Raw genomic sequence first — 21,174 nt, 5'->3', positions numbered from 1 at the left:
TTATGATGATGTTCCAGAAGAAGGCGACTTAACTATATTTGAATAAATGTAGATTGTTGTACTGTACTTAAAAAAAAATAACACATCCCCTGAAAATAATCCCTAGGGTGTCTTCTTGAGGAAAAATAAATATAAGACCCTGTCTTATTTTCGGGGAAACACGGTATCTCTGTATGACTTTCCATAGAAGTTGTACTAGTTTGATGTCCCACCAGCAGCATATAAGTGTTCCTATCTCTCTCCATCCACATCAGCATTTGTTGTTTTGGGACTTTTTGATAAAAGCCATTCTCACTGGAATTAAGTGATATCTCATTGTGGTTTTGATTTGCATTTCCCTGAGGATTAGAGATGTTGAACATTTTTTCATGTTTATTGGCCATTAGTCTGTCTTCTTTTAGAAAGTTTCTGTTCATGTCCTTTGCCGACTTTCTAATGGATTGTTTTATTTTTCTTGATGATTTTCCTGAGTTCTATATAGATTCTAGTTATCAGCCCTTTATCAGATATGTACCGTATAAATATTTTCTCCCATTCTGTAGGTTGTCTATTCACTCTAGTGATAGTTTCTTTGGCTGTGCAGAAGCTTTATAATTTGATCATGTCCCATTTATTTATTTTTATTCATGCTGTGATTGCTTTTGGGGTCTTCTTTATAAATTCTTTGCATAAGCCGATGTCTATAAGAGTTTTTTCAACAGTTTCTTCTAGAATTCTTATGATTTCATGCCTTAGGTTTAAGTCTGTTATTCATTGTGAGTTGATTTTTGTGAGAGGTGAGGGGTGTGGATCCTATTTCAGTCTTCTACATGTGGCTATCCAATTTTCCCACCACCATTTATTGAATAAGGATTCTTGTACTCAGTGTATGTTTTTATCTGTTTTGTCAAAAATCACATGGCTATTTGAGGATGGTTTTATGTTTGGCTTCTCAGTCCTGTTCCATTGGTCTATGTCTCTATTATTTTGCTAATACCATGCTTTTTTGGTTACTATAGCCTTATAGTATAGCTTGAAGTCTGGTAAATTGATGCCTCCCAATTTGTTCTTTTTGCTTAAGGTTGTTTTGGCTATGTGGGGTCTTCTCTGGTTCCACACGAAGTGTAGAGTTATTTTTTCTAAATCTGTGAAAAATGATGTTGGTTTTTTATTAGAGATTGCATTGAATCTGTAGATCATTTTGCACAGTATAGACATTTTAACAATTTTGATTCTGCCGATCCATTAACATAGTATGGTTTTCCATCTGTTTGTGTTCTCAGCTATCTCCTTCCTCAGTGCTTTGTAGTTTTCCCTATAGAAATCCTTCACCTCCTTAGTTAAACGTATTCCCAGGTATTTTATTGTCTTGGTTGCTATTGTAAAGATATTGAGCCTTTTATTTGGTTCTCAGTTTGACTGTTGCTGGCATATATGAATGCTACTGATGTGTGTACAATGATCTTATAAGTTGAGACCTTGCTGAACTTATTTATCAATTCCAGTAGTCTCTTGGCAGAATCTTTGGGGTTTTCTAGATATAAGATCATATCACCAGCAAAGAGTGATAGCTTGACCTCTTCTTTTCCCATTTGGATACCCTTGATTTCCTTTTCTTGTCTCATTGCTATGGCTAGGACTTCCAGCGCTATGTTGAATAGAAGTCATGATAGAGGGCAACATTGTCTTGTCCCAGTTCTAAGTGGGAATGCTTTCAATTTTTCCTATTCACTATGATGTGGGCTGTGGGTTTCTCATATATGGCTTTTATCATTTTGAGATAAGTCCTGTCTATGCCTGTCTTGTTAAATGTTCTTATAAAAGGATGTTGAATTTTGTTAAATGCTTTTTCTGTGTCTAGTGAGAGGATCACATGGTTTTTGTATTTATTCTATCTACGTGGTGAATTACATTTATGGATTTGCTAATGTTGAACCCTCCCTGCATCTCTGGGATTAAGCCCACTTGGTCATGATTGATTATTTTTTTTTATGAGCAGCTGAGTTCAATTTGCTAAGATTTTATTAAGAATTTTTGCATCTGTATTCATGAGGGATATAGATCTATAGTTTCTTTTTTTATTCAGTCCTTTCCTGACTTTGGTATCAGGGTGATGTTGGCTTTGTAAAATGTGTTTGGGATGTTTCTCTCCTTTTTGATATTGTGGAATAGTTGCTTCAGGATAAGCACCAGTTCTTCTTTGTAGGTATGGTAGAATTTGGGTGTGAAACCATCTGGTACAGTACTTTATTTTTAGATAGGTTTTGTATTGCTGCTTCAATTTCAGTACTTGATGTTGGTCTGTTCAGGTGCTCTATATGTTCCTGATTGAACCTACAGGGGTGTGTGTTTCTAAGAATTTGTCCATTTTCTCCACATTTTCAAGTTTATATGCCTAGAGATTTTTATAGTATTCATAGATGATATTTTGTATTTCCATGATATCGGTGGTAAGTTCTCCTTTTTCATTCCTGATGGAGCTTATTAGAGTCCTTTCTTTTCTGGTTCTGGTTAATCTACTGAGAGGCATGCCAATTTTGTTTATATTTTCAATGAACCAATTTTGTTTTATTAATCTTTCATGTCATTTTTTTGTTATTGATTTCATTTAATTCTGTTCTGATATTGGTTATTTCTTTTCTTCTGCTGGGTTTGCAATTGGTTTGTTCATCCTTTTCCAGATCTTTGAGATGATTCATTTGATTTTTGATTCGTGATCTTTCTGTTTTGAGGATGTAGGTTTTTATGGGTATGAATTTTCCTTTCACAACTGCTTTAGCTGTATCTCGCAGATTTTGACAACTTGTATTCCCATTATCATTTAGTTCAAAGAATTTTTTGATTTCCATCTTAATTTATTCCTTGACCTATCATTTAGCATCAGTAGGTTTTTTAGTTTCCATGACTTTGTGTAAAGATGAATGTTTCTATTGGAGTTGATTTCTAATTTTATTCCACTGTGGTCTTAGAAGTTGTGTGATATCATTTCTATTTTTTCAAATTTGTTGAGACAGGTTTTATGGCCTAGGATGTGATCATCCTTAGAGAATATCCCATGAACTGATAAAAAGAAGAAGAAATTACCACTGATATCATGGAAATACAAAATATCATCTATGAATACTATAAAAATCTCTAGGCATATAAACTTGAAAATGTGGAGAAAATGGAGAAATTCTTAGAAACACACACCCCTGTAGGTTCAATCAGGAACATATAGAGCACCTGAACAGACCAACATCAAGTACTGAAATTGAAGCAGCAATACAAAACCTATCTAAAAATAAAGTACTGTACCAGATGGTTTCACACCCAAATTCTACCATACCTACAAAGAAGAACTGGTGCTTATCCTGAAGCAACTATTCCACAATATCAAAAAGGAGAGAAACATCCCAAACACATTTTACAAAGCCAACATCACCCTGATACCAAAGTCAGGAAAGGACTGAACAAAAAAAGAAACTGTAGATCAGTTGTTTTGGGGTAGAATATTCTGTAAAGGTCTGTTAAGCTCATATGTTCTAGAGTTCTATTTAAATCTCTTGTTTCTTTATTTTCTCTTTGGAAGATCTGTCCAGTTCTGTCAGCAGAGTGTTGTAATCCCTGGCTATTATAGTGTTGCTGTCTATTATTTTGTTTCAATCTAAAGAATTAGAAGCTGCTCACTCTTGTATTAGTTGCATACATATTTAAGATTGTTATGTCTTCTTGTTGAATTATTCCCTTTACCAATGTATAATGATCATCTTTCATTACTTTTGTCAATTTGAAGACTAAGTTATCTGATATGAGAACTGCTATGCTAGCTTTCGTTTGGTTTCCATTAGCATGGAATATTATTTTTCATCCCTTCACCTTGAGTCTGGATGAATCTTTGTGTGGTAGATTTGTTTTTTGAAGACAGCAGATACTTTGCATGTGCATATTTATCCATTTGGCCAGCCTTTGCCTCTTCAATGGGCAATTCAAGCCATTAACATTTATTGAAAGAATTGATAAGTAGGGTGGATTTTTGTTCATCCTGTTTAGTTGAACTTTGTTGCTTTGTCTTATCTCTTGAGATTTTGTGGTGTCTGGCCTTCAACCTTTAGCTTTTGGGTGATTTTACATTGGTGAGTGTTTATTGTGCTGATCTGTGAATAATGTGGTTCTATTACTTCCTGCATGGCAGGTCTTGTCTTGATGAATTCCCTCAGTCTTTGCTTGTCTGAGCAGAATTTATTTCCCCTTATATGAAACTTGGTTTTTCAGGATACAGAATTCTAGGCTGGGCATTATACTGTTTGAAAAGACTAAGAATGGGGCTAAATCCCTTCTGGATTGTAAGGTCTTGGTTGAAAAATCTGCAGTTAGTTTGATGAGTTTTCCTTTGTAAATTCCCTGCTTCTTTTGTCTTATGGCTCATAGGAGCACCTCTTTTGTGTTTAGCTTGGCCATTCTGATGACTGTGTGTTGGGGTATTTTCTTCTTTGTGATGAATCTCTGAGGATTCCTTTGAGCTTCTTGTACCTGGTTATATAGATTACTAGCAAGGCCAGGGGAATTTTCCTCAATCATTCCCTTATATAAATTATCCAACCCTTTGTATTTGCTTCTTCACCCTCACAGATTTCTGTGATTCTTATGTTAGGTCTCTTTACATAATCCAATGTTTCTTGTAGGCTCTGCTCATTCCTCTTGTTTTGCTGCTGTATCTCTGTGACTGACTTGTTTAATTGAAAGATGTTGTCTTTAAGCTCTGGATTCTTTCTTCTGCCTGATATTACTTGTTCTTAAGGCTTTTCACTGTGTTTCATAATTCCTTGAATGAATTTTTCATTTCCAGAAGTTCTGTTTGATTTTCCTTTAATAATTCAGTTTCTTTAGTGGATTTTTCATTCATTTCCTAAATTGTTTTTGTTGTTGGGTTTCTATTTTATCTTGTATTTCATTAAGCTTCCTTACAATCCATCTTTGAAACTCCTCATCTGTCATTTCAATATTCTGCTTTTGGTTGGTATCCATTGCTGGGGAGCTGATGTTCCCTTTTGGGGGTGACCTTTTGCTCTAATTCTTCATACTTACAGAGTTCTTTTGCTGGCTCCTTCTCATCTGGAACAGATATTACTTCTTACTTTTGAATTTTCTTGATAATGACTGAAATGCCCAGTTTAATATCTGAGTCAGTAGGTGGTGCTTGTAGGTGAGAATCAACCACATCCTCTATGATTGAATTGGTAAATGGTGTAACGGGTGTGCAAATTGACCTCCCTGTCAGTAGGTGGTGTTTGCTGGAGGAAACAAATCACACTGTTGTTTTGGGATCTTGTGACCAGCTCTAGTTTCCTCAAGAGAAGCCCTCTAATTTCCCATTTGGTGGGTGGGGCCCTGGAGCTTCCAGGTGAGTCCTTTATTCACCATCATAGCAAAGGTGGGTGGGGTATGTGGATGGGCAGGGTTAGGTTGGGTGATCCCGCCCTTTAGCTCCACAAATGCTGGTAAGAGATATGTAGAGGTTAAAGGTCCACTTCCTACCTCTGGGCTAAGTTGCCCAGGAGGGGCTGAAGTGGTCCCACTCAAGCAGAGAGTCTGCATGTGGAAGGGGTACTGTTTGAGACCTGCAATCCGGCAGTCTAGAGCAGGCTTTGCTCCTTTCAATCCTCCCCTATTTCTCAGTTTCTCTCAGGACTCTGCCTGCAGGCAGGACCTCAAGTCAGCTGAGCTCCCTGACATCTGTGATGCAGGCAGGGAGGTTCCCTGACCAAGATACCGGCCTGAGCTAGAAGCACAGCCCTTCCATGGGAGGAGGGGTGTCCCACTAGCTCACCACAGCTAAGAGCCACACTGTGCTGTCCTTCCTGCTTTGCCCCTGCAGGCACCTGCACCTTGCAAGACTGATTTACAAATATTCCTTCTGTGCCTCTGATGATGCGATCAAAACCTGGTTGTATGGATCTGATCTGCGGGGCCATTCCTGGGTCCCTGGAGATCAATCTCTGACCATGCCAGGTAGAAGAATGCTGGTCCTGTGTCACCCACAGGGTGCCCACAGTGGTTCAATGTCTCTTTGGCTCAGGGCCTGTCTTGTTGTAATGTGGCTGCTTTACAAGCAGCAGCAGGGAGGGGCTGGTGGGTAGAGATCTCATAGTCTGAACACCCCTCGGTCTGCTGCAGGACTCCAAAAAGAAAGATCTGAGCCCCACTACTTATGGGAGTCTCCATGTGGTGGTTCAAGTATCTCTCTCTGTATCCATGGGAAGGGTAGAGGAAGGGAAGAAAAAGAGTCTGAGTGGAGGATAGTCTACCTCTGGTCATTTCCAACACTCTCTCTTGGAGGCAGTCCGCCCAGAGTGACCCGGCTCTGGAGTCACACAGAACACCCTGGGACCCACTGGACCTCTGTGTCTCCTGCAATCTGGGTCAGAGTTGAGAAATATCTGTGTGGCAATGTAAACTCCTAATATGTGCCATATGCTACTAGATAATGGACTATAGAATAAGTTATAGTGCCTGCATTCAATGGAATTATAATGAAGCAGTGGAGCAAGCAATATGAACAAATGTAATTTAATTTATTTTACCCAGATTTAAAAAGCTACTTCTATGATCTAGTTTCTAGATTTAGTAAAGAAGTCCATTAGCAAGTTGTCAAATTAATCCATGAGTTCTAGATTTTTTTTATCATGTGTTCTTCAATATACATTTCCCTTTTTCCAGATGAACAGACCCCATATTTTTAACTGTCCCTGATACATAAGTCATTCTGTCTTTCAAAATTGCTCTTTTAAAATAACCTTCTTTTGTTATCTTTTCTTAAGGTATAGTGACCATGATTATCCACAATCATTCAGGTTCTAAACTCTATAGGTGTGTGTGTGTTTTATTTTTTGCTTGTTTTTTAAAAAAATTAATGAACTGTTTTTAGAGTTCTGTATTTTCTGATACCTTTCTTGATAATTTAAATATATATTTTGCCTTTTGGGCTAGCATATAAAATTACTGGGTTGATAATCTCAAGGAACAATTTATGATGACTTGCAGATTCTTGTAACATTCATCCTAGGTAAAAGCCATATAAATTTCACACACATGGCTTTAGCTCCCAACTATGACCTGGTGACTCACATGTCTCTATTTTTGGCCCAGGCTCTCTTCTGAAGTCTAGATACAAATATAGTGTATTTTCATTGGATCTTGTGGTGGCATCTTATGTTTGGTAGATGACAAAATGTATTTCACCTTTTTATTTCAAACACATTCCTCTCTCTGAATTCCCATTTTGGTTAACCCATCACTATGTAGACAATTGCTGAAAAAGTTCTTTAGATATTTCTAAATACCTTCTTCTCTCCCCTCCCATCTAAATATAGCAAAGACTTACTATTTTACTTCCTAAATATTCCCTGGATCCATCCTACTATAACCTGGCAATAGTGTTTAGGCACTCATTTTCTCTTGCCTGGACATGGATTATTACCTAGTCTCCTTGACTGAAATTTCATTCTCTCTAATCAACTGAAAAGGCTATTACCAGAGCAATCTTTAAAAATACACATCTGAGCTTATCGCTTTCAGAGTTCTTTAGTGTGGCATATGTGATGTCTCTTGTCTACCTTTCCTGCTGGATTAATCACAATTTTTGCTCAAGTATCCAGTATTTGTAATATTACCTGCAGTTGCATGCATGCTCTTTTCTTTTTCATGCCTCAGGGCTTTGAACATGCTGTGTTTTTTTTTTGCTTGTTTTGTTCTGCCTTGTTCACAGGAATAACTTCTACTCATTGTTTAAGATTTGCTTCATCTGAAGTCCTGCCATTTAAGGCAACTTGGATGAACCTGAAGGACATAATGTTAACTGAAATAAGCCAGACACAGAAAGACACATATTGTACAATCTCACTCATACATGGAATCTAAAAAAGTCAAGGAGTTTTACAGTGGTTGTTAGAGGTTGGGGTGATGGGGAAACGGGGATATATTGGTCAAAGTGTAGAAACTGTCAATTATAAAATAAATGAGTTCTAGGGATATACTATAAAGCATAGTGACAATAGTTAATAATAATATATTGTTTACTTGAAATTTGCTAACAGTAGATCTTAAGTATCCTCACAATATACACATATACACACACACACACACACAAAGGATAACAATATGTAGTGATATAGGTATTAATTAATGTGATTGTAGTAATCATTATACAATATATGCATATATGAAAACATCATGCATACCTTGAATATACACAATTTTTATTTGTAAATTAGATCACAATAAAGCTAGAAAAAAAGATTCTCTGATACATTTTCTTTAATCCTCTCAAGCTGAAGGACTTTCCTCTATGCTATAACTATTTTAGTTCCTATATAAATTTGTTTATTTGTCTCCTCTTCTGATATATGAGCTCTTTATTTTTGCATTTCCAATACTTAGCATACTGCCTGATATATAGCAGAGTCTCAACAATAGTTGTTGAATGAATTGTTGAATTAATTAACTGATAGCTTAGAGCCCTACATTTTTATATTTTTTGATCTTTAAAATCCCTAAATATATTTTGTTCTCTTGCCAGGGTTAAAACTCATATGTTAATTCTCTACCCACTTGCACAGACTTGTAAGATCTTCTTTTTTAATCCCATCTGTGTGTTTCTTCATCAGCTGGAAGCATTTAATGTCTCCTTAACTTGGAAATCTCATGTGAGTTCTTCTGGAGCATTTAAAAAAAGATATTAAATAAGTATCAATCCTTGAGGAGCTGAATTCTTTACTCTGCTCCATTAGAAGGAATCCCTAGTTAACCTTTCCATTTAATTCCTATAACCTATGAGCTTTTGAACCCAAGATATCATCAGTTAAAACAGAATAAAACAACCACAAACACCTACAACATCCTTCTGTGTAGGGAGTGACAGTCATTAGTTCCCCTTTTATCTATGTGTCTATTTACTACATTAAATTTATCATGTGTGATGTCCTTTGGAAGAAATAGTCTTGCTTTCTCAATTTCCCTTACCTAATCTCTGCAACCTGACCCTTTTTCCCCATCCACTGCTGTAATATCTTATTTTTGTTACGTTCATTGATGGTCCTTTCTCACAGGCTTCACAGGTTTGGTATTTGGTGTATCAGTGCTTATTAAGGATTCTGTGATTGTCTTGATAAGAAATGACAAAGCATAGGCTCAAAAGCCAAAATATATTTGTATTTTTAAAATGTCAAAGTCCCTATAGTACTAAAGTTACCATAATTTATAGTCAGATTATACATAGCCATCATCAGAACAAAAGAAATAGTTTTTTCACTTGGACCTTCTTTGTAATAATTTATGTTCAAATTTTTTCGCTTATCAGAAGCTGCCTAAACCTTGACACTGCTATTCTAAATAAAGAAGTATAATGTGTTGGTCACTTCAGAGGGAATTATATAATAAGCTATGATTATACTGTAATATAAGGGAATTTTCTTTAGCTCTTTCTGAATATTTTATACTTTTTATTTTTATTTTTCTGAGTAGCTGTATATCCTTTCTAAACATTACACTATTTATCCTCTAAGTTTCACTGATGAATGTATAGCTCTGAGATTGTGAGGCATATGAAAATAACCAAGATCATCATGGTACAAAAACAGTATAAGTTTGACAAATTTAAGGAATAAAATATTAATAGTTCCATATTCTTCGTATGATTTTTTCCTGCTTTCCATATATATTCCATTTCTGTTGTGCTGTGTACTCAATCTTGTGAGAGGGTTGGCAGACGTATCATTATCCCCATTTTTACAGATGGAAAAACAGACACTGAAAGAGTAGATGATTTACCCAGCTCATGGTACTAATGACAGAGCTGAAACTAGAACCCAGACCAGAAATATAAGGGGAAAATCATAGCAAGCCAAGAAAACCACAAAGCATCTTTTCTTAGGTAATTAGTGAGTATGAGCAATGCGTTGACAACTTCTTCTAACTGTCCTCCCTACATTTTGTAAAGAAGTTAATTTCCCCCAAACCTATATGAAGTAGCAGGCAGCCTTTATTTTCATATGGGAAGGAACTAAAAATACAGTAGTACAAGGCATTTATTAATCTCAGGCAACATTATTCTGAGGTAACAGAGTCTTGTGAAAAAAGAATAGGATTTGCAGTAGGAACACTTAGGTTTGTATCTCAGTTCTTTTACCAGTCTCTTACTCTCCTTATCCTAAATTACTATTTAGTTAAAATGTGGCTGATAATATCAGCTTCACCCCATTAAAGGGTGTTGTGATGATCAATAAGATACTATACAGAAGCACTTTATAAATTACATGATATCATTAATGTACAAATACAAATCCTCTTTCTGGTTTAGAAAATAAGGGAAATCCTTTGTATGTAGGAAAGAGTATAACATAGTTGTTAGAATCAGGGTTTGGGAGTCACACTGACTTGGGTTACAATACAAGAAATGCCAACATTTAGCTCTGCCATTTGGCTAAGGAACTTAGCCTTTTGAAACCTCAGTTTAATCATTTAAAAAATGGGGATAATCTATCGTGAGTTTTTATGAAGATTATATTAGATATTATACATGGATTGCATAAACTATTGTAAATGTCCCTTAAGTTAGTTTTTTAAAAAAAACTTTTTTTCTTGGGTAATAATTTTAGATTTACAGAAAAGCTGCAAAGATAGTACAGAGTTCCCATATACCTTTTTCCCAGTTTTCTCTATTGTCAATATTGTATCTCAACATTTGCCACAACAATGAAATGAATGCCGGTATATTCCGGTTAACTGTTAATATTAACTTCTTGGATTTGCCAATTTTCTCTGAATATTTTTTTCTGTTCCAGAGTCTAATCCAGGGTACCACATTGCATTTAATTATGTCTCCTCAGTCTTCTCTGGTCTGTGATAGTTTATTAATAAATCTCTTTGTTTTTTATGACCGTAATGATCTTGAGGAATACTGCCCAGGTATCATGTAGAATGTTCTCCACTCTGATTTTGTTTGTTATTTTTCCTCATGAATAGATGAGGGTTATGGATTTCTAGAGCGAACACCACAGAAGTAGCATGCTTTTCTTGTCACAATATGTCAAGGGGTACATGATATCCATGTGACATCACTTATGGTGTTAACCTTCATCATTTGGCTAAGTTAGTGCTTGCCATGTTTTTTTTTTTTTTTTTTCATCGTATCTTGAGTTTGTTTTGATTACCTATTGCTTATATAGGACTCTCTCTTCCCCCTCTTAACCTCTGATTATAATGCAGTTCATATAGATTTACTACAAATTATCATCTTTGCCTAAATACCTTCCCTGACCATTCAAGTTAAAGCAGCTTTCCCCTCTCAAGTTAATCTCTATGACATTATACTTTTGTGTTTTCTTCACAGCATTTATTATCACCTGAAATTGTCTTGTATGTTTACTTACATAGTTTATTATTTGTCTATAGACCTCCCCCTCCCAAAAAAAATCCCATGTGCTCCAGAAGAACAAGATCCTTGTAGGATTGTTCACATACATACACTGAGAGTCTAGCACAAGGGCTAACATATACTAAGTGTTCAGTAACTATTTTTCAAATAAACATCAAAGAACAAATGATAACAGGATTAATTTATTAGTATCTCTGTAAAAGAGTAGAAAATAGCTAAATGGTGAGAGGTTTAATTTAGTGTTGTTATCTCAGTTGGTCTAATTTTAATCAAAAGGTTAAATGCAATTATCAACATCTACGGAAAAGGGTAATCAGCATCCTTGTAATTCAAGCTCTCTTATGATGCATTTAATAATGTGAATGCCAGAATATTTTAGTGACTTATAAGGATCTGACTGACAAGTATAAGATCCACTCAGGTTTTACACATCTGCATCATTGTGACCTTTACTTGTGAACCATCTTACCTCTCCTAATGTAAAACTTTTAACAAAATCTGAAGGAATATGGATATAATTGATGGCTTGATTTTAACTTATAGCTGACCTCTTAGTGTTTATTATCTTTTCATTTATACTGACAGAGAAAACTAAGCTTCTTTGTGTAAGTCTTTCTTCCATAACCCATTGTAATTAACCACTCTTTTTATTTCCCTTCTCAGGACTTAAAATCTCCAAATCAGAGGGATGAAATTGCAGGAGCCCGGGCCTTATTGAAGGAGAACTCCCCCCTCTTGCATTCAATTTGTTCAGCTTGTTTGGAGCATTCTGATGTTGCTTCCCTCAAAGCCAGCAAGGACACAGTTTGTGGAGAAATTCAGAATGCCCTCAATGTAATTTCAAATGCTTCACAAGGCATCCAGAATATGCCAGCCTCACCAGAACCTCAGGCAGCAACCCTTGGAAGTGCCCTTGATGAACTGGAGGTAGGTTGAGAGAAAGACAAAACGTGATTTGATGTTCCAGTAAAAAAACAAACAAAGAAAGATCCACGTGTTGGAATTTAGAGTATAAGAAAATAAAAATCCAGTTTTCCAATCAGTCTCTAACATCTTCTGTGTCTCCCAATAAATTGATTAGCAGGAAAATATTCTATTACTAGACTTCTGATTCTTTTACACCTTTTCCAAGGAAGCCAATGAATTTGAATTGGGATTGTAAATTATATCAAAGCGATGACTTTATTTTACATAGGTCAACATATGAAACATAGGATTTATTCACTCCACAAATACTTATTGGCATTATGTTCTTCTATGTTTTTGAGATATATCTGACCACTGCCTTTCACATAAGATTACATTCTAGCAGGCGAATATAGGCAAAAAAGAAAGCCAGTAAACATTGTAGATAACTAAATTGTATAGTATGTTACATTGAGAAGGTAAGATGTTATCAACGGCTTGAAGGAGGTTAGGGAATTGGACAGATAGAGATCTAGAGAAAAGGCTTGAAGGCATGTCCCCTGTGTTTAAGTGATAGCATAGAAACCAGGGTGCCTGAGGGAAGATAGCAGGGGATCAGTGGTAGGAGTTAAGATTAGAGAGCCAATGGGCCCAGGTTGTAGAGGGTTGTGTAGGCTTTAAGGACTTCGGCTTTTTCTCCAAGTTAAATGGGGATCCAATGTAAAGTCATAAGCAAAGGTGTGACATCCTGAAACTTGTGTCTTAGAAGGACTGTGTTGATTGCATGTGGATCATAGAGTGAAGGGGGACAAAGGGAGAAGCGAAAATCCAGGCAGCAGGCTATGATAGTAACCAGGTTCCAACCTTACATTTTATAATACATGCAACACCTGATTTTACTTCATGTTTTAGTTTGAACCAGGGTCATACACAGGGTGGAGAACAGAAAACGAGGTGCTCCTTCTGGGGAGGGAAATGGGAAGGAGTAGGACTGGGCAAAGGAAGAAGTCTACCTGAGAGGCAGACTCACAAAGCCTGGGGCAATCGACAGGGAGTTGTGGAGAGAGCATTGCCCTCCAGAGTGTACCTTGTCTGGTAGAAATGTCCAGGACTTTATATCTCTTTCAGTCATCAGATGCAGGTCACTCTGTCCTACCTAGGAAGTGTATAACTTCTAGAGTGTGAGGTGAAATTTGCTAGAGTTTACGGATAGGATCTTAGAGGTCAAGTATCCCTTATCCAAAATGCTTTGTGCCAGAAATGTTTTGGATTTTCAGACTTTGGAATATTTGCATATACATAATGAAATATCTTGGGGATAAGACCCAAGTCTAAACACAAAATTCATTTATGTTCTATATATACCTTATAGATATAATCCGAAGGTGATTTTATATAATATCTTTAATAATTTTGTGCATGTAACAAAGTTTTAATTGAATTTTAACTGTGACCCAGCACATAAGGTTAGATGAGGAATTTTCCATTTGTGGCATCAGCATTCAAAATGTTTTAGATTTTGAAGCATTCCAGATTTCAGATATTGAGATTAGGGATGCTCAACCTGTATACCACATTTTTCTTACTACTAAACAGAATTGTGTCAGAGGATGCTCCCATAGGGGTCCAGTTCATCTCAGATAACACATTCTATATTCTTAGCATTATAGAAGACAACATTTCCAAATTGTTCCTCCTTATGAGACCTCTTCTCTTTTCTCACTTTAGTTGAAAGTGACTGCTACAAATGAGAATGGCAGTGGTTGGAGAAGAGGAGAAAGTGTGTGCACATGCATGCATCTGTGTGTGTTATGTGTGTAGCTTCAGTGGGAATAGGCATAGTCATGGAAATGGAGTCTTTCCCAAGAAAGATCCTTTTTATGACAGACTCACTTCTTCTGAACAAGGTAGGAGGGAGTCTGAAGATATTTCCCTGAGATCCCAGTGAGAGCTCTAATACTGTCTCAACAACCTTTGAAATTCAGTTCCGGTCAAAGACAGTGATGGGCAAACTAGTAAAAAATGCCTGAATTTTATGTATTTTTATATCCAGGTTACAAATAGCTGCTGAGGCTGTCTGAACTAGATAAAGCAGAATTTATTGAACATTTAACCTCTTTTAATGATTTTGTAAATTAAATGGTTGCACTTTTCATTATTTACAGCAAGCTGTATTGGTAAAGTAACCAAAATAACCTTTGCTCTATTTTGCTCCTTAAAATATAATACTATGAAACAAATTGATGTAGTAAATACTCTGTTGGGAGAAAGTCTCATTAAATGTTTATAGTGTGGAAATGTATCAGAGTGCTTACTCAACAACTCCCATACTAAAGCTTTTGTTAAATCTTTCATTCTGGCCCATGGCTGGTTGTGTGTATGAAACCTGAGATTTATTTGTGGAGAAAATAGAAGTTGAATTAGAACACTGTACGGGCTAAATCGATTAATTTATTGGAAAGGCCAATGTGAATTATAGGGTGTTTCTTCTGCATTTGTGACTGAATGAGAGTTGATAAGTGTTGAATTGTAGTTTAGTAGAATTTTGAAACCATCATTAGGAAAGAAACTTTGGCAATTAAAATGGCTTTGAAATATCCAAGTTCATCAAGATATATTTTCCCCTTTGCAGAGGGAAAAAGCAGATCTTGTAATTGTGGAACACAAGAATCATCTGAATCCTTATGTGATAAAGACAATAATAACAAAGGACATGTTTGTAGTATTTTCTTATTTTCAGAGAGTTGTCATATTTCTTTTATTTTCTTTTATATATTCCTTTATGTATCACCAGCACCTAGAACAATGCTCTATACATAGAAAATACTAAGTAAATATTGATGAATGAATGAGTATAAGAATACTTAATGTCATTTTGTGATATTGGAGTAAAGAGCATTTTTTTTCTTTTTTTCTTCTCAGTAGCTGTCCAGCTTAGTCAAGGTTCCCTGCAACTTCCAAGATTATTACCTTTTACCAAGAGTAATAATTTGGGAGAACAAATAAATTTGGGAAAATAATTACATTTTCACCTGAAGGAGAAATCATGACATCTATTAATCGGATTACCATTTAGGAGCTTAAAAAAATGAGCATCACTGGTATCCAGAAGCACGTTAATATGATTTTTAAAAATGTTTTGGTTTCTAGAAATATAGGGAACTAGAAAAACTAAAAGTGATGAATAAAATGTTTTTAAATACATAGCGAATCTGATAGGTGAACTGGGAAATTCTTTGTGGCCAGGTACAAAGAGAACACAAATCCCAACTATCAACCCAGCACCAGCAGTGTGCTGGTGGATGTGGAGAATTTCTTTTCAATTATGGCAGGGAGCTTGAATTTTGAAGAAACATGAACTGAGAACAAAAAGCAAATCCTGTATCCTACCAGTCGGAAAGTTACATAAAAGATTCTTGTGTGAAACTGGGGATCTTCAAAATTTGACCAACTAGTTGGATAAATGAGAAAAATACCAGCTCCTATAGCAGGAGATAGTGGGAAAACTTGGCTAGTTTAGGCTTGGCCCTGTGTGGCTGAGAAAAAAAGAATAGAATACATCTTGGAAATTTTCTAACCATAGCCTATACTTATCCGGACTTTGGGTCAGAATATATATTATTACCAGCAGCTTGTTTAATTTCCATGACTTTGTGTAAATTTGAGATTTCCTTTAGAGTTGATTTCTAGTTTTATTCTACTGTGATCTGAGAGCATACATGGTATGATTTCAATTTTTCTGAATTTGCTGAAACTTGTTTTGTGGGCTAACATACGATCTAGCTTGCAAAATGCCTCATATGCTGATGAGAATGTACATTCTGCAGTTTTGGGGTAGAATGATCTGTAGGTGTCAGGTCCATTTGTTCTAGAGGCCTGTTGAAATCCAGTGTTTCTTTGTTGATCTTCTGCATTGATGATCTTTCTAGTTCTGTCAGTGGAGTGTTGAATTTCCCAGCCACTATATATTTCTTTACTTGGGTATAGTAGTATTTGATTTATGAATCTGGATCTCCCGTGTTAGGTATATATATATATATTTAGGATTGTTATATCTTCTTGCTGAATTTTTTCCTTTATCATTTTATAATGAATATCTTTGCCTTTTTTTTTTTAGCATTGTTGACTTAAAGCCTATATTATCTCATATTTGAATAGCCACTCCTGCTTCCTTTGGGTTTCCATTCATGTGGAATATGTTTTTCAATCCCTTTACCTTGAGTATCCTTTCAAGTTAGATGAGTTTTGTTGGGGACAGCAGATACTTGGGGTGTGTTTCTTCATCCAATCAACTAATCCATATCTTTTAACTTGAGCATTAAGACTGTTTATGTTCAATGTTAGAACTGATATTGTTCTTATCAGGTTGAATAATACTTAGTTGCTTTGTTTTCTCCCTTGTGTTATTGATTTATAAGAGTTGTGAGCTTTAACTTTTGGATATTTTTACGTTAGTGTGTATCAATTCTTGTAGAGAGCACTTTTAAGTATTTCCTGTAGGGTATGTCTAATGGTGACAAATTCCCTTAGTGTTTTCTTGTCTGGGAAAGACTTTATTTCTCCTTAATTTATGAAACTTAGTTTTACAGGATACAGAATTCTTTGCAGGCAGTTAGTCTGTTTAAGAAGACTAAAAATGGGATCCCAATCCCTTCTGTGGCTGGACTGGGAGGTCTCCTGCTAGTCTGATGCCTTTTCCTTTACAAGCAATTTGTTGCTTTTGTCTCACAGCTTGTAGAATTTTCTCCTTCACTTCGATTTTGGTCAGGTTGATGACTATATGTCTTGGTGATGTCCTATGTGCTGTGAATCTTCTAGGGGTTCAATGACCATCTTGGATCTAGATATCTAAACCTCTAGCAATACCAGGGAATTTTTCCTCTATTATTCTCTCCAATAGGTTTTCTATGTCTATTTCTTTTTCTCTCTCTCAGGAATATCTATAATTTTCTTATATTTGTTCACATTACATCATCCCATATTTCTTGAAATGATTGTTCATTCTTTGTTCTTTTTTCTACATTTTCTATTGACTGGTGTTGGACTGTCTGGATGAGCATTGTGGATTTTAATTTTTTTCTCATACTTTGCATATAGTTTTTATTTTTCATTCTGGGAGAATTCTTTAGTTTTGTTGTTAAGTATGTTCATTCTGCTCTTCAAGTTTTCAATAATATGGTTCTTATTTGTACAATACCATTTTTAATTTCCAAGAATATCAATAGTTTTATTATGGCTGATATTTTTATAGCTATGGTTAACATTGCAATCTCTTTTAGGATATTAATTATACTAATTATATTTCTTTAAGAGTTTAGTTCTGTTTATTCCTGCCCACTATCTCCACTTCTATTTAACATAGTGATGGAAGTTCTTGCCAGAGCAATCAAATAAGAGAGGGAATGCCCCAAATGGGGGTAGATGAGATCGAACTCTCACTCTTTGCTGATGATATGATATTATACCTAGAAAACTCCCAGGATTCAACAAAGAGACTCCTGGAATTGATAAATGAATTCAGTAAAGTCTTAGGATACAAAATCAATACACACAAATCAGAGGCATTGGTATACACCAATAACAGTCAAGCCGAAATTCAAATAAAAAATGCAATACCTTTTATAATAGCCTCAAAGAAAATTAAATATCTAGGAATATATTTAACAAAAGATGTGAGAGACATATACAGGGAGAAGTATGAAATACTAAGAAAAGAAATTGTAGAAGATGTAAACAGAGGGAGAAAACCTGCCTTGCTCATGGATTCCTAGAATCAATATTGTTAAAATGTCCATACTACCTAAAGTGATCTACAGAATTAATGCAATCCCTATCAAAGTACCATCATCATTCTTTACAGATCTAGAAAAAATAATTCTATGCTTTGTATGGCACCAGAGAAGACCTCATATAGCCAAAGCAATCTTAAGTAAAAAGAAAAAAACTGGGAGGTATCAGTCTACCAGACTTTAAGCTGTACTACAAGGCTATAGTAATTAAAATAGTATGGTATTAGCACAAGAACAGAGACATAGACCTTTGGAACAGGACTGAGAATCCAGAGATGAGACCATCTGCTTATGGTAATCTAATATTTGACAAAGCAGACAAAAATATACACTGAGGGAAAGAATCTCTTTTCAATAAATGGTGCTGGGAAAACTAGACAGCTACATGCAGAAGATTAAAAGTGGATCCCCACCTCTCACCTCTTACAAAAATCAGTTCAAGATGGATAACAGACTTAAACCTAAGGCATGAAACCTTAAGAATTCTAGAAGATTTTGGAAAGACCCTTTTAGACATTGGCCTAGGCAAAGAATTTTTGAAGAAGACCCCTCAAAGCAATCACAGCAGCAACAAAAATAAATAAATGGGATCTGATCAAATTAAAAAGCTTTTACACAGCCAAGGAAACTATCATTAGAGTGAATAGACAGCTTACAGAATGGGAGAAAATGTTTGCTCTCTACACATCCGATAAAGGGCTGATAATAAGAATCTATCTAGAATTCAAAAAAATCAACAAGAAAAAATCAAACAACCCCATCAACAAATGGGCAAAGGAAATGAACAGAAACTTTTCAAAAGAAGACAAAATAATGGCCAGCAAATATGTAAAAAATGCTCAACATCTCTAATCATTAGAAAAGTGCAAATCAAAACCACAATGAGATATCACCTAAACCCAGCGAGATTGGCTTCTATCAAAAAATCCCCAAACAACAAATGCTGGTGAGGTTGTGGAGAGATAGGAACACTCGTATGCTGCTGGTGGGACTGAAAATTAGTGCAACCTCTGTGGAAAAGAATTTGGAGATACCTCAAAGAGCTAAAGATAGAAACACCATTTGATCCAGCAATAGCACTACTAGGCATCTACCCAAAAGAGCAAAAGACATTCTATAATAAAGACATCTGTACCCTAATGTTTATGGCAGCACAACTCACTATGTGGCAAGGTTGTGGAAACAACCCAAGTGCCCATTGATTCATGAGTGGATTATTAAAATGTAGTATATGTCCACAATGGAATATTACTCAATTATAAGAAATGACAGTGTCCTAGCACCTCTTATATTTTTCTGAATAGAGCTTGAGCCCATTATATGAAATGAGGTGTCACAAGATCGGAAGAATAGGCTCCACATGTATTCGCCATCAAATTGGCTCTGACTGATCAACACTATGTTGCTCACATGGTAGTAATATTCTCCAGGGATTAGGGGGTTGAGGGGGGTAAACTCACAACTAACGGACACGGTGAGCATTGTAGAGGGGAAGGGCATGCCTCTAATCCTTCCTTGGATGAGGCAAAGACATAAAATGTAACCAAAATGTTTGTACTCTCATAATATCCTTTAAAAAAAGATTTATATGCATTTCAAAAGGGCAGAGAAAGAATCACCAGAACAAGTTTTCTAAAGTAATTGCTGAAAGAAAGGGGTGGTGGTGGGGAATGTGCCACTCCCTTTTTTCTCCAGGGAAATTACATTTGTTTCTTTAGATTTGTATTTATCCTTACCTTTTCCCCAGAAACAAGCATTTTTTAACTATTCCTTGTGTTTTAGTCCAGAGGTTGTCCTGCATATATAAATGCAGGTATAACTGAGGGATAAATTGCTAACATAGTACATATTCTATAAGTGTTTGTTGAATCCACACTCCAGGCTCTGTTCTCAAGCCTCTTATGATTTAGCAAGAAGCAATAAGGGAAGGCTTTATGGAAAGGGGACTGAGCCAGGAGATTTTGATAAAATGTTCAATGACTTTTCACAGTTATCTGAAAGGGATTTTACAAACTCTGATGTCTATACAAATATGAGAGTTTGCTATTTAGGCTGGTAAATAAGGACTAAATAAGATTATTTACCAGTAAAGGAGTTTTTATCTGGCAGAAAAATTTCACACAGGAACACACCATTAAGGATGAATAGCAGAACAGAACTGAAGTTGGTCTAACTTGAGACTGTCATGTCAGTTTGAGTAATCAGTAAATCAATGTATTTTGTTTAGTTTAAGTCTTATAAGTTCACCTTTCTTATTAGTAGCAATCAAGATATTTCATAGTACGTATCTGGGAGAAAAGTACTTTTAAGTTTAAAAGCCTATTTACTTCTTAGGGAAATCACATTTCTAAGTTAGTATTTTTCTCTTTCAAAGAGAGGGCTAATATTGTTCCTTTTCTGCAGTAATGAAATTGGAATTTCTAGCCTATGCTCATTCACACTGTGCTATACAGTACAGCAGAACAGTAGACAACCTGGCTAGGAAACCAAATTTTGAGGAACCTTAATGGATGCCAAGCTAAGAAATTTGATGAGGAATATTTGATTAGCGAAGAGACAAAATCAAACAGATATTATGGGAAGATTAATTAGTCACGATGTGCAGATTATTTTGCAGGGTTGGATGGAGGCAAGAAGAATCAAGAGAATTTGAATCAAGAGATTTGTAATATTTCAAATAGGAAGTAATAAGGCTCAAAAGTACAGCAATTGAAAACAAAAGGAGAGGGATAGATATGAAGAAAAAAAAGGTGACAGTTGTAGTGACTATAAAGTGTAAGAGAGAGGAAGTGGACCAAGATAGCTTAGATATCAAATGGACCCATGCTTGGCAGAATGGTGGCTTCATACTCTCATTAGGAGGATGAATTGAGTTGGGAGAAGTAAGATATTCAAATATATTTTTGGAGTTAGTTTTATGAGGGAAATCATTTGAACACAAATATACATGGAATGTAAACTAAAATAACAATTTACCATTTCTATAACTATTCCTTAAAGAATATTAGTTAAAATTATTCCAAGTACAGAAGGTGCTCTAGTTTCTTTAAGCAGAGACATCCATAGTTCCCTCTTTTTATAGCTGCA

General features: G+C 35.6%; 1 protein-coding gene across 2 annotated transcripts in view; it reads left to right on the top strand.

Annotated features, from left to right (window-relative positions):
* CTNNA3 (catenin alpha 3) overlaps nucleotides 1-21,174 on the top strand; it is a 1,492,617-nt gene that overhangs the window by 341,356 nt on the left and 1,130,087 nt on the right. For both annotated transcript variants that reach the window (XM_012762717.2, XM_012762715.2), the window contains exon 6: nucleotides 12,056-12,319. In XM_012762717.2, the coding sequence (XP_012618171.2) occupies nucleotides 12,056-12,319 (264 nt within the window). The remainder of the gene's footprint in view (nucleotides 1-12,055; nucleotides 12,320-21,174) is intronic.

This window comes from Microcebus murinus, chromosome 14 (assembly GCF_040939455.1).
Source record: "Microcebus murinus isolate Inina chromosome 14, M.murinus_Inina_mat1.0, whole genome shotgun sequence".
Taxonomy (NCBI): Eukaryota; Metazoa; Chordata; class Mammalia; order Primates; family Cheirogaleidae; genus Microcebus; species Microcebus murinus.
Note: the sequence above shows the minus strand (reverse complement) of the source record. Positions and strands in the feature narration are given on the sequence as shown.